The sequence below is a fragment of the Hyperolius riggenbachi genome, chromosome 10, assembly GCF_040937935.1.
Source record: "Hyperolius riggenbachi isolate aHypRig1 chromosome 10, aHypRig1.pri, whole genome shotgun sequence".
NCBI classification, from domain to species: domain Eukaryota; kingdom Metazoa; phylum Chordata; class Amphibia; order Anura; family Hyperoliidae; genus Hyperolius; species Hyperolius riggenbachi.
The window spans coordinates 263273710-263286077 of NC_090655.1; the positions used below are offsets into that span (position 1 = coordinate 263273710).

Genomic DNA, 12368 nt, shown 5'->3' on the forward strand with positions numbered 1-12368 from the left:
GCTGACTGCGGTCAGCTGACAGCGCAGTGTCAGCTGTGTGATTGGATGCACGGAGTATTGCCAGCCACTGAATGGATGAAAGTTGTATTTAAACACGCAGAGTACTCCCAGTCATCGCCCGTGATAAGCATAGCTGTGGCTAGTTGCTGGGTGCGCATTCACATTATCTGTATTACTGGAATTTGACCTTGGCTTGTATTTGACCATTCTTGTCTGCTGTTACTAACCCTTGCTTGTTACCTGGATACTCTTGCCTGCTGTGTGGACCGACCTGTGCTTGTTACCTGGATACTCTACCCTGCTGCCTGGACTGACCTCTGCTTGTTACCTGGATACTCTTGTCTGCTGCCTGGACTGACCTCTGCTTGTTACCTAGATACTCTTGCCTGCTGCCTGGACCAACCCTTGCTTGTTTACTGGACACTCTTGTTTATACCTGGACTTACCCTTGCCTGTTGCTTGGATAATCTTGCATGCTGACCTTGCATGAACTTTCTCACATGCTGCTGGGATCATCCAAAGCTCATTTCAAGAATTCCTAAACCATTTGTCATTATTGACAAATGACAATCAACGCTGAGGGCCTCATCCTCCTAAATCTAGGTACTAGTCCTGTGTGATACTTATGAACTATTGAACCGTGCTATACTTTCCTCAGTGGGGTTCTGGCGGGTTATTGTCCTCTCTACTTCAGTCTGTTTGCCTTGCACATTAAGACTTGGGGGTAACTATAGTCAGGAGACAAATAAAGTGTCTTGTTCACATGGGGGCTTGTCTATAGGTGAAGACCGTGGGCCGGGCTCAGAGCCGTGGCACTAGATTGGGGCATAGAGACTGATTGGGGACATAACCTGTCAAGCCTTACAATATCCCTATTTATATCAAACCCTGGCCCGTAACCTGGTACTCATTTTGTAGCAGGGCATCCCTCCTGAAGCATCTTATACAATCTTGCAATCAACCTATATGTCTCTCCTTCACACTAACCCAGTTTCTCATCCTCCCCCATTTGCCACTTAATGGAGACCTTCATCCCTCCATGACATCCCTTTACTTCCCATAGTAACCATTGAAGAGTGGAGGAGGAAGAGAGAAAAAGAAAAAACAATAAAAAAACAAAAGTTTCTCTCTCACCTACCCCCCCCCCCCCCCCCCCAGCAAGACAAAAGGACACCCTTGGGGGACACTGAAGCAGAGCATCCATCGAGCGCCAGGCAATGGTGCTCTATACATAGTCCCTTGCGAAAGCCCATGTACCCATTACTGATTCCCCACTCACTATGCTCTCCATGTTTCTACTAGTTGTTGTCCCCCTCCCCCTTTTTTTTTCTTGCGTCAGCTGCTCTGTTCTAAATATATGGGCTGCCTCACCAAACCATTTTTTCAATATTGGAGTTTGTGTGGCCTTCCAATATCTGCCAATCAGTATTTCTGCTGCATTTATCAGATGCTTTATCATAGACTTCTTATTACTCCTTATACTCCACGAATTGGCAGGTATAAGGTAGAATCCTGTGACCTCTGGTGGTCTCAGGCCAGAGATGGTTTCTATATATTTTCTAACTGCTTCCCAGAACGGTTTAATATCATTCAATCATTTCTTGATCTTTCATTTTGTAATGTATTGATTTATTTTTCCCTATTACTTTTCTCGTGAGAATTCTCTCTTAGGTCTCTGTTTATGTCTCTGATTTTTTTTCAATATTTTTTTCATGTCCCCTCTTTTTTTAATAGGATCTTGTTTTTGTTAAACTCCCATTCACTGGTTTTAGAATCAGAATTCTTTATTTAGCCAAGCATGACAGGATCATGCCTGGAATTGGGTTTGGCACATACAGAGCTCAGCATCTACAAGGACATGACAATAGTGCAATATACAAGAGACATATATGATAAAGCATTTAACAAGATACTACAGATAGTGATGACAGTCTATGAGGGTAGCTAATGCCATAAGTTCCAAGCAGACAGAATGTCTGTGACAAGGCCAGTCTGTGAACCTAAGAAGAAGGGGGTGGAGGTGGAACGTGGGTGGAGTTCAGGAGGTTGACTGCAGAAGGGCAAAAAAGAGTTCCTGTGCCTCGTGGTCCTGGTGGGGATGACCCAAAATCTACGCCCTGAACGCAGGCGACTGAAGTAGTAATGGCCAGGATGAGAGGGGACCTTGGCTATCTTCAGTGCTCTAGTCCGCAGTCTCGAGTTGTAGAGTAGGTCAAGTGGAGGGAGGGGTTTCCCGAAGATTCTCTCTGCTGATCTAATGACCCTCTGGAGTTTTTGTCTGTCGCTTTATCAAGGAGTTGGTTTAGTTCTGATCTATTGGGATGTAATTGTCTGGTGTCCTCTGGGTAGGGAACATTTTTGTCCGTTTTTTGTGTTCCACTTGTTCTAGCTTGTTTGCTACCACAACCACGGGGCTCAGAACTACTCTCTCTGACTCCAGGTAAGCGGCTCACCCACCTGCCACCCTTATCACTGCCTCTCACTGCACCCTGCAGTCCTCCAGTCTCGCCTACTCTTCACCAGCATGGTGGAAACGAAGCCTGGCTGCCCTCACCACCACTCATCACCAGATCAGGATCCTCCTTCCCTGATACTGTACAGAGATGGGTGCATGAATGTATATATGTAATTATATATATATATATATATATATATATATATGCATTCGTATATATGTATGTAAAAGATGTATATGAGGGGTGTTGCTAGGATCCTAAGATATTCGAGGCACTTTGGGCAATTCCAGATGGAAAATGGGTGTGGCCATGCACCAGAATGTGGGTGTGGTCATGGGCAGAGCCGAATTTACATGACCTTAACAGCGGTCTCAATAGGCCTGCCCAGCAAAATGTTGGATGAAACCCCCTCTCGGTTAATAAAAAAAAATAATAATTTGCAAAAATTGCTGCATATCACAAAAATAGGCAGTGTCACTTAAACATAACTAGGCAGAGTTACTTGACTTCTAGTTTGGCTTTCTTCTGGCCAGGGTGGCCTGCCGCCAGGTTATCTGCCAGCTCCCAAATAGCATTCCCTGACCTTCTAGTGGACCTCCTCCCATACTCCCATGGGCCTCCCATTGAAGCACCACAACTTCCAGCATGCCCCCATAGAAGATCCACAGCTCCCTGCATGCCCCATAAAGGCATCACAGTGCACAGCATGGCACCACAGCACCCAGTATGCCCACTTAGAGGCACCACAGCACCTAGTATACATCCAATTGATGCACCACAGCTCCCAGCATGCCCACCGTTGAGGCTCCACAGCTGACTCTGCCTGGGGGACATCTTGGGATTTCCAGTATAGAACCGGGGCACGTGCCACTGATCTTTGGGGCTAGCGACGCCCCTGTGTATATGTATGCATACACTTATATTTCTGAATGTCCACCGAGATGTGATTTATTACTGTCACAGTAATGCACTATTCTCCACTTGAAATATATGTATGCTCTGTACTGATGCCAAATATGTTTTATTACCTACCTTTGTACTATCTCTATACATGAGTCCAAATGAATGCTGGCTGCATTATTCACTTTTTTACTTCCCACCACAATCCTCGCGTATCTGTAAATCCACGTGATTGATGACATCTGCAGACATGTATGGCCATCTCCCATAAGGCCATGTGTTTGGCTTCCTCCCTTAAGGGCATATAACCATATTTTAAATAGTATCTTATATACTTGTATTATATTACATTGTTCTAAATTGCTTCATGTAGTTTTATACTGTGTTTTTACGTAGATGACATTACATATACTGGGCTTGATTCACTAAGACAAATAGCATGCCTTATCAGAGTTTACACCCCTTATCAGAGTTAACACTCCTTATCAGAGTTAACACGCCTTATCAGAGTAGCATAGCGAGCACTATGAACTTATGCCTGCTAATTGGCAATGGCAAGAGCTCCACTTGTCCTGCCCTGAGCCCCTGCGGGTCTAATCACTTTAAAAGACATTATCCCTGCACTTTGATTGGCCCAATAGGTTGCCTGTCAAGTTTCCTGTGAAGTGACAGGCCTATCAAAGTAAAAGGTTAATGTCTTTTAAAGTGATTGGACCCGCAGGGGCTCAGGGCAGGACCAGTGGAGATTTCGTCATTGCCAATTAGCAGGCATAAGTTTGTAGCGCTCGCTATGCTACTCTAATAAGACATATTAACTCTGATAAGGCATGTTAACTCTGATAAGGCATGCTATTTGTCTTAATTAATCAAGACCATTGTGTTTTATGCTGAAGATTGTTCTTTTTATATGTATTCTAAACGTGTTTGTCCTAAAAATCATTGTTTACTTTCATGGCACACCTATTGAAGTCAAGTGCGCATAATAAAATTTGAGCTTTCCCCACAACCTTGAGTGCGCGTGTCACTTCTCTAAGGTAGGAATACTGGTACTTTGTCCATTGCTATCCAGCATACAATACAGTTTGTGATACTACGGGTGACTCCGACTTTCTACCGAATGCTGCTGTATTTCTCTCTTCCCAGTTTGATTTCTCTATTGGCACTCATCAAGGACATAGATAGCTCCCAACTATGTTTGAGACAAGAAGAGGCAGAGGGCACTCAGGGAAACAGTACAGCAGTAGATTGGGTGAATTCAGAATAATCTCACCTCTAGAAGTTGCTGGCGAACCTGTACAGGAGTAGCCAGTGTCGGCTTTCATCCCTCTAGCCAGGGATCAGGCACAAAGGCAGCTGGATTCCTCCTTCACTCGCATGGTCATTGGCAGGCAGCGAGCGGCTCTGAGGTCTGTGTGCGAGTCCGCTATATGCGGTTGCACAAACAGATTGTGGTGGATCTCAAAGCATCAGCTTCAGGATTAAGGAATCTACAAGCAAAGCTCCACGCTGCTCCATGAGTCTTGCAAAGGCAGTTCACGGGCAGTTGGAGTGGTGGTCAAATTGTAATGCAGCAATGCGTGTAGGAAAGAAGAGATGGCGGTTGCCGTATAGTGTTGATTGAGGTTTCTTAAAATATATTGCAACGCGTTTCAGGAGACCAAGTCCTCCTTTCGACAGGCAAAGAGTTACAATGGTGTTTGCAAGACAGTTAAATACATAATTTTCTGTTCAATTAGAAAAAGTTTTTTTTAAAAGGACTAATCAGGGTTGAGGTTAGAAGGGACCAATCAGGATTGAGAGCCAATCAGGGTTAAGGTTAAAAACCATGGGCTAGGTTTTGGAGTGCCATGTCATCAATATGCAAATGACTGGCTCCCATGAGTCTAAATGTGCAGTATATCAATATTTGAGCTGCAGCTTTGGCAGAGGAAGTGAAAGTTTAAAATAAATTTATGTTGCAGGATTCAATACTTGAAAATTATGGGTTGAAAATTGGATCTTGTGTAAAATTTATATTAATTATTTATGGGGGTCGCCCTAATATACAAGCATATTATAGAAGATGGGTGCATAAGGGCTTCTAACCATTTATAACCAATTGGCAGTGTTGTACAAACAGCAACAGTCAAAATGCTAGAACAAGCAAAGGTTAGATAACAAAACATAATAAATATTAGGGGACTGGAAAATTATATAAAAAATATATATCCATATCTTAAAATTGGACTTGGTTTACATTATAAAAGCAAAATCAGAAGGCGTCAGAAATCTTGTAAAAGACTCTCTACAAGTCTGCACCAGCAGTAAAACCAACATTTATGATACACTAGTAGACGTACAAACTTATATAAGAAAACTATCTCTACAATGGTTCTTTTTAACTAAGGACCTTAAAAAAGTAGAGCTTTGGTTGTCCATAATTTAAAGGATACCCAAAGTGACATATGACATGATGAGATAGACATGTGTATGTACAGTGCCTAGCACACAAATAACTATGCGGTGTTCCTTTTTTTCTTTCTCTGCCTGAAAGAGTTAAATATCAGGTATATAAGTGGATGACTCAGTCCTGACTCAGACAGGAAGTGACTAGTGTTGATCGAACACCAAGATATTCAGGCTCGGGTTGGCCTGGCCGAACATGGTCCAGATGTTCGGGATATTTGACCGAACACCGAGCCTAATGGAAGTCAATGGGGACCCGAGCATGCCTGCTTTGTAGGCCTGAAAAAACTTGCAAAATGAGGGAAACTTCTGCAAAATGGGTTGGAAATAGTGTGGGGGGGGGGGGAGGGGCATTTACACATCGATCTTAGACTCAGAATAAAAGCAGGGACTCATGTTTGCAGAGCAGTGCACCAATTATACTTGACTACCAATAAAACAAATAAAACTCCCAAAAAAAGGCATACGTGTATGGGGAAAAACTGCATGCTTGAGGCCAATGCAGTTTATCGCCATGCATTTATACATTTTATACAAATGAGATCATGAAAAGCTGTCCTAGTACCAACAGGACCGGTAACGCTAACCCAGCACACAGGATGAAAGAGGAGGTACAGGAGAACAAGGCCACGCTTTGTGACACAACCCAGGCCTTGCATGAGCACAAAATGCATGCTTAAAGTGAACCCGAGGTGAGAGTGACATGGAGGCTGCCATATTTATTTCCTTTTAAGCAACACCAGTTGCCTGGTTGTCTTGCAGATCCTCTGCCTCTAATACGTTCAGGCATAGACCCTGAACAAGCATGTAACAGATCAGGTGTTTCTGACAATAATGTCCGACCTGGCAAGGATTACCTGCATACTTCTTTCTGGTTTAATTCACACACCACTGCATCCAAATAGATCATTATGGCTGCCAGGTAACTGGTATAGTTTAAAAGGAAATAAATATGGCAACCTCCATCTCATGGTTCACTTTAAACCAATGCATTTTTGCCGCCATGCATTGATAAATATTATACAAAGGAGATGTTCCTGAAAAGCAGTCCTATTCCTATGTGGGACTGGCAATGCTAACCCAGCACAGATGTTCAGGGTGCTTGGTCGGGGGGTGTTGCGAAGTCGGTTCCAATCCACGATTTATTCATTTTTATTTGTGTCAGACGGTCTGCATTTGCTGTGGAGAGGCGGATACGCCTATCTGCAATGATGCCTCCAGCAGCACTGAAACAACGTTCGGACATAACGCTGGCGGCAGGGCAAGCCAACACCTCTATTGCGTACAGTGCCAGTTCGTGCCACGTGTCTAGCTTAGAGAACCAATAATTAAAGGGGACTGATGGACCAAGTATAAACAACAGTACTAGTTGCGCTGGCTATAAATTGTTCTCAAGTAATTTAGCAGATAATGGATACTAATCACCTCAATAAAATATTTATCAGGTTTATTATAAAATACAAACTGTCAATTGTAGCACAAATAAAACAGTATTACATAACAATATATATTGAATGTATATGCCATCCACTCACTCATACATACACAGACCCTCCAATGTGCATAAAAAATGGGGATGAAAAATGGGATAAAAAGGTGAAAAAATGTGTAAAATGGAATAAAAATCAGGGGTTTTTTATAGAAAAAATTTGTTTCCCTCTATTGATGGTTGCAGAAATATGTTGCTATATTGTCTTTTAGTCCTTAATGGGGGTCAGGTAGGTTGACATATTTCAATACAGACCCCTATATAGAAGGCTGATTGTTTTATCATATAAGTGTGTTCTCTTCACTATATATTCTCTAAGTGGAGCCAGGTGGATTTGTCGGTGTTTACTTTAATGTCTGGATTCCTGTAGTAAAATGACCCCAATGGTTTTACTCACGTTCCTGACGGGTGGATAAAAGTTAATTTGGAGTCCTGTGGTGAAATCGGAGCTCCGGCCGGCTGCTCCGTAGTTCAACTCAGCGTGTGCACACGCTGTATCCTCAATCCGTACCGCCGTCCACTACCAAAGTAGTTCCGGGTGGCGGCTGATTCACCTCCGGTGACGTCACCTATACCCCGCGTCTTGTATTGTTCCACTGTTGCTTAGTTACAGCTTGAGTAGGTCAATAAAAATACGTTCCGTGCCTGGTTGGTTCGGCTGCAGAGCGTTCGTTCCTGTGGCAATTTTAGGACAGCGTGGGTCATAGAATGAGGGCTTACGCGTTTCAGCGGACTACAGCCGCCTTTCTCAAAGCCTGTGATTTGTGAATAGCCATCTTTGGATTGATATACTCCGTTAACTCCTCCTCTCCTCCTGGTATAGGTTCCCCTGGGTCCCAAAAGTAGCTGTATTCCGTGTTCATGTGTGTTTACCGTATTAATACGTATTCTCCATATGTCTTACACGTTAGGGTCCTCCTACATGCTGTATTCCGTGTTCATGTGTGTTTTCCGCATCAATACATATTCTCCATGTGTCCTTCACGCTAGAGTCCTCCTGCGTGCATTCAGACAGTATTACACGTCCCCAAATTATATCGGACTTATAGGTTGTTATGCTGTTGCCCATCCTCGAGAAAAGAGTACGTTCTAAGTTCAGGTCCGCTTCAAGGGTGATCCATAGATCTAGCAATTCTGCGGCCTGATTGAGCATCTAATATCGAATTGGATGAGAGTCTGTGCCACAACATTCCTGCCCGATGCTCTAATGCAATGGATGGGAAGAACCAAATATGTAAATAAAAAATATATATGAAAAAGAGGAATAATATGATATGAGGTGATATAAAATGGAGGTGTAGAGACACTAGAGGATACAACAAAATCACAGAGATTACCACAATGAATGGCCCAATGAAGATTAATGAATTGATCACATGTGATACACGTGGAGTAATTTATTGTATAAGGTGTCCTTGCGATAAATACTATGTAGGTAGGACCAAACGACTACTTAGAGAAAGGATAGGAGAACATCTCAAAAATATGAAGAAAGGATGGGATGGACACCCCCTATCAAGACATTACAAGGAGAAACACAACTGCAATATTTGGGACACCAAATTCATGGGCCTAGAGATAGTCAGCAGAGACCCAAGAGGGGGTGACTATATAGCCAGAATGTCCAATAGGGAAAGTTTCTGGATTTTTAGTCTAGGGACTATGGCCCCGAAAGGATTGAATGCAGAGTTTGAAATATTTGGGTTCTTATGAATGTAGTGTGTGTAAACAGACCCATCTAATGTGACAGACCATCCATATGCGCACTAAACTATATAGTCTCCATTGTTATGTAAAAGGAACTGTGCATTAATGTCCCTTGTGGTCACCTCCTGTGTTTGTATGCACATACATGTCCACGTGTATATATATATATATATATATATATATGTGACACAAGGGAGTTCGCTCCATCCAGTCCCATCACACGTGGATATGTGTGTATGTATGTGTACACTATACATTATATGTTTTATATATTTTATATATTCTCTATAGCCAAATTGTCCACACTCCCCATTTTTTAATGTCCGTCCCTCCATTTTATATCACCTCATATCATATTATTCCTCTTTTTCATATATATTTTTTATTTACATATTTGGTTCTTCCCATCCATTGCATTAGAGCATCGGGCAGGAATGTTGTGGCACAGACTCTCATCCAATTCGATATTAGATGCTCAATCAGGCCGCAGAATTGCTAGATCTATGGATCACCCTTGAAGCGGACCTGAACTTAGAACGTACTCTTTTCTCGAGGATGGGCAACAGCATAACAACCTATAAGTCCGATATAATTTGGGGACGTGTAATACTGTCTGAATGCACGCAGGAGGACTCTAGCGTGAAGGACACATGGAGAATATGTATTGATGCGGAAAATACACATGAACACGGAATACAGCATGTAGGAGGACCCTAACGTGTAAGACATATGGAGAATACGTATTAATACGGTAAACACACATGAACACGGAATACAGCTACTTTTGGGACCCAGGGGAACCTATACCAGGAGGAGAGGAGGAGTTAACGGAGTATATCAATCCAAAGATGGCTATTCACAAATCACAGGCTTTGAGAAAGGCGGCTGTAGTCCGCTGAAACGCGTAAGCCCTCATTCTATGACCCACGCTGTCCTAAAATTGCCACAGGAACGAACGCTCTGCAGCCGAACCAACCAGGCACGGAACGTATTTTTATTGACCTACTCAAGCTGTAACTAAGCAACAGTGGAACAATACAAGACGCGGGGTATAGGTGACGTCACCGGAGGTGAATCAGCCGCCACCCGGAACTACTTTGGTAGTGGACGGCGGTACGGATTGAGGATACAGCGTGTGCACACGCTGAGTTGAACTACGGAGCAGCCGGCCGGAGCTCCGATTTCACCACAGGACTCCAAATTAACTTTTATCCACCCGTCAGGAACGTGAGTAAAACCATTGGGGTCATTTTACTACAGGAATCCAGACATTAAAGTAAACACCGACAAATCCACCTGGCTCCACTTAGAGAATATATAGTGAAGAGAACACACTTATATGATAAAACAATCAGCCTTCTACAGTATATAGGGGTCTGTATTGAAATATGTCAACCTACCTGACCCCCATTAAGGACTAAAAGACAATATAGCAACATATTTCTGCAACCATCAATAGAGGGAAACAAATTTTTTCTATAAAAAACCCCTGATTTTTATTCCATTTTACACATTTTTTCACCTTTTTATCCCATTTTTCATCCCCATTTTTTATGCACATTGGAGGGTCTGTGTTTGTATGAGTGAGTGGATGGCATATACATTCAATATATATTGTGATGTAATACTGTTTTATTTGTGCTACAATTGACAGTTTGTATTTTACAATAAACATGATAAATATTTTTATTGAGGTGATTAGTATCCATTATCTGCTAAATTACTTGAGAACAATTTATAGCCAGCGCAACTAGTACTGTTGTTTATACTTGATTCATTAGGTTATATGAGGTGAGTGGGTCCCCATATTTAACTAGTTTGCAGCAGGTGAAATAACGTATCTACAGGAATATCTCCATAAGCGCCCTCCATATTACTTATAAACCTTAGGGACTGATGGACCGTTGAACATGGCTACGCCATCTGACATGTAGTCCTTGCCCATCCTCTGCAGGCGAGCGGTGTTGGAGTTGGAACTGCGTGAACTGACCATCCATGAAGGCAGACTTTAGCAGCGAATGAGTCAGGAGGACAAAGCGGATGGTCAGTGCGGCAGCACAGAAGGACCATGGCAACTCACTGATAGTACCACAGTTTGATAGTGCAGCCCAAAAAATTATATGCATCCGTGGAACTGTTCTACTGACCCCCCCCCCCCACCACCACCTCTGTCACCCCAACATCCCCAGACACAGACCCCTCATCGTCCTCAACATTAACTTGGGATGCTGGCCCGAGACCAACCTCCTCCTCCACATCAGGCCCCATCATCTCCTCAACGGCAGCCCTCAATTGCCCAGACACCGGACCGAGGGACACAACGCTCTCGTCCGGGGAGGGCTGCTGACCACAGGCTACTGGGGTGGATGTAATAACTTGCATGGGGCGTTGGCTGTTGCTGCTGTTGGGAGTGCTGCTCACAGCGGAGGTCTGTGAGAAACTCATGATGGGCTCACGAAACGTGGTGAATGAACTGCAGTGGCAGTCTGACTGTCTGTAAATAGTAACTGAAGCGAATCACTGGCTAACGAGCTGAATAATACCAGTGAGTAGTGAGCAAAGTACAACATAACTGAAGGGTATCACTGGGTAATGAGATGATTAATACCAGTGAGCAGAGTACAACCTAACTGAAGGGTATCACTGCCAAATGAGATGAATAATACCAGTGAGCAGTGAGCACAGTACACAAGGTCACTCACAAAACTTGCTGAATGAACAGCCCTGGCAGTGGCAGTGTGACTGTCTGTAAGTAGTAGCTGAAGTGTATGACTGGTCTAAGTGAGCACTCTGAACCTGCCTGCCTGCACTAAACACTCAAATCAAGTACTGCTTTTTTATACAACACTAAGCAAGAGTAAAATGCAATAAAGTGTTTTTTTATGGGCACAACTGTTCCCAGCTGGCACTGAAAATACTGCTTTTTTTGGCAACAATAAGCAACAGTAAAATTCAATAAACTGTGTTTTTATGGGCTCAAGTTTTCCCAGATGGCACTGAAAAGTACTGTTTTTTTTTCAACACTAAGCAAGAGTAAAATGCAATAAACTGTGTTTTTTATGGGCACAAGTTTTCCCAGCTGGCACTGAAAGTACTGAGAGCACAGTGGCTGCTGGCACTAAGCAAGAGTAAAATGCAATAACCTGTTTTTTAATGGGCACAAGTTTTCCCAGCTGGCACTGAAAGTACTGAAAGCACAGTGGCTGCTGGCACTAAGCAAGGGTAGAATGCAATAAACTGTTTTTTATGGGCACAAGTTTTCCCAGCTGGCATTGAAAGTACTGAAAGCACAGTGGCTGCTGGCAGTGGTGAGGCAGGGGCACTGTGGCTGCTGCCAGTGGTGAGGCAGGGGCTCTGTGGCTGCTGCTGGC

General features: G+C 43.3%; 1 protein-coding gene across 1 annotated transcript in view; it reads right to left on the reverse strand.

Moving 5' to 3' along the window:
• The window catches only part of LOC137537151 (uncharacterized), a 226508-nt gene that overhangs the window by 36444 nt on the left and 177696 nt on the right, over positions 1–12368 (reverse strand). The window contains exon 9 of the mRNA XM_068259275.1: positions 10398–10414. Coding sequence (XP_068115376.1) covers positions 10398–10414 — 17 coding nt within the window. The remainder of the gene's footprint in view (positions 1–10397; positions 10415–12368) is intronic.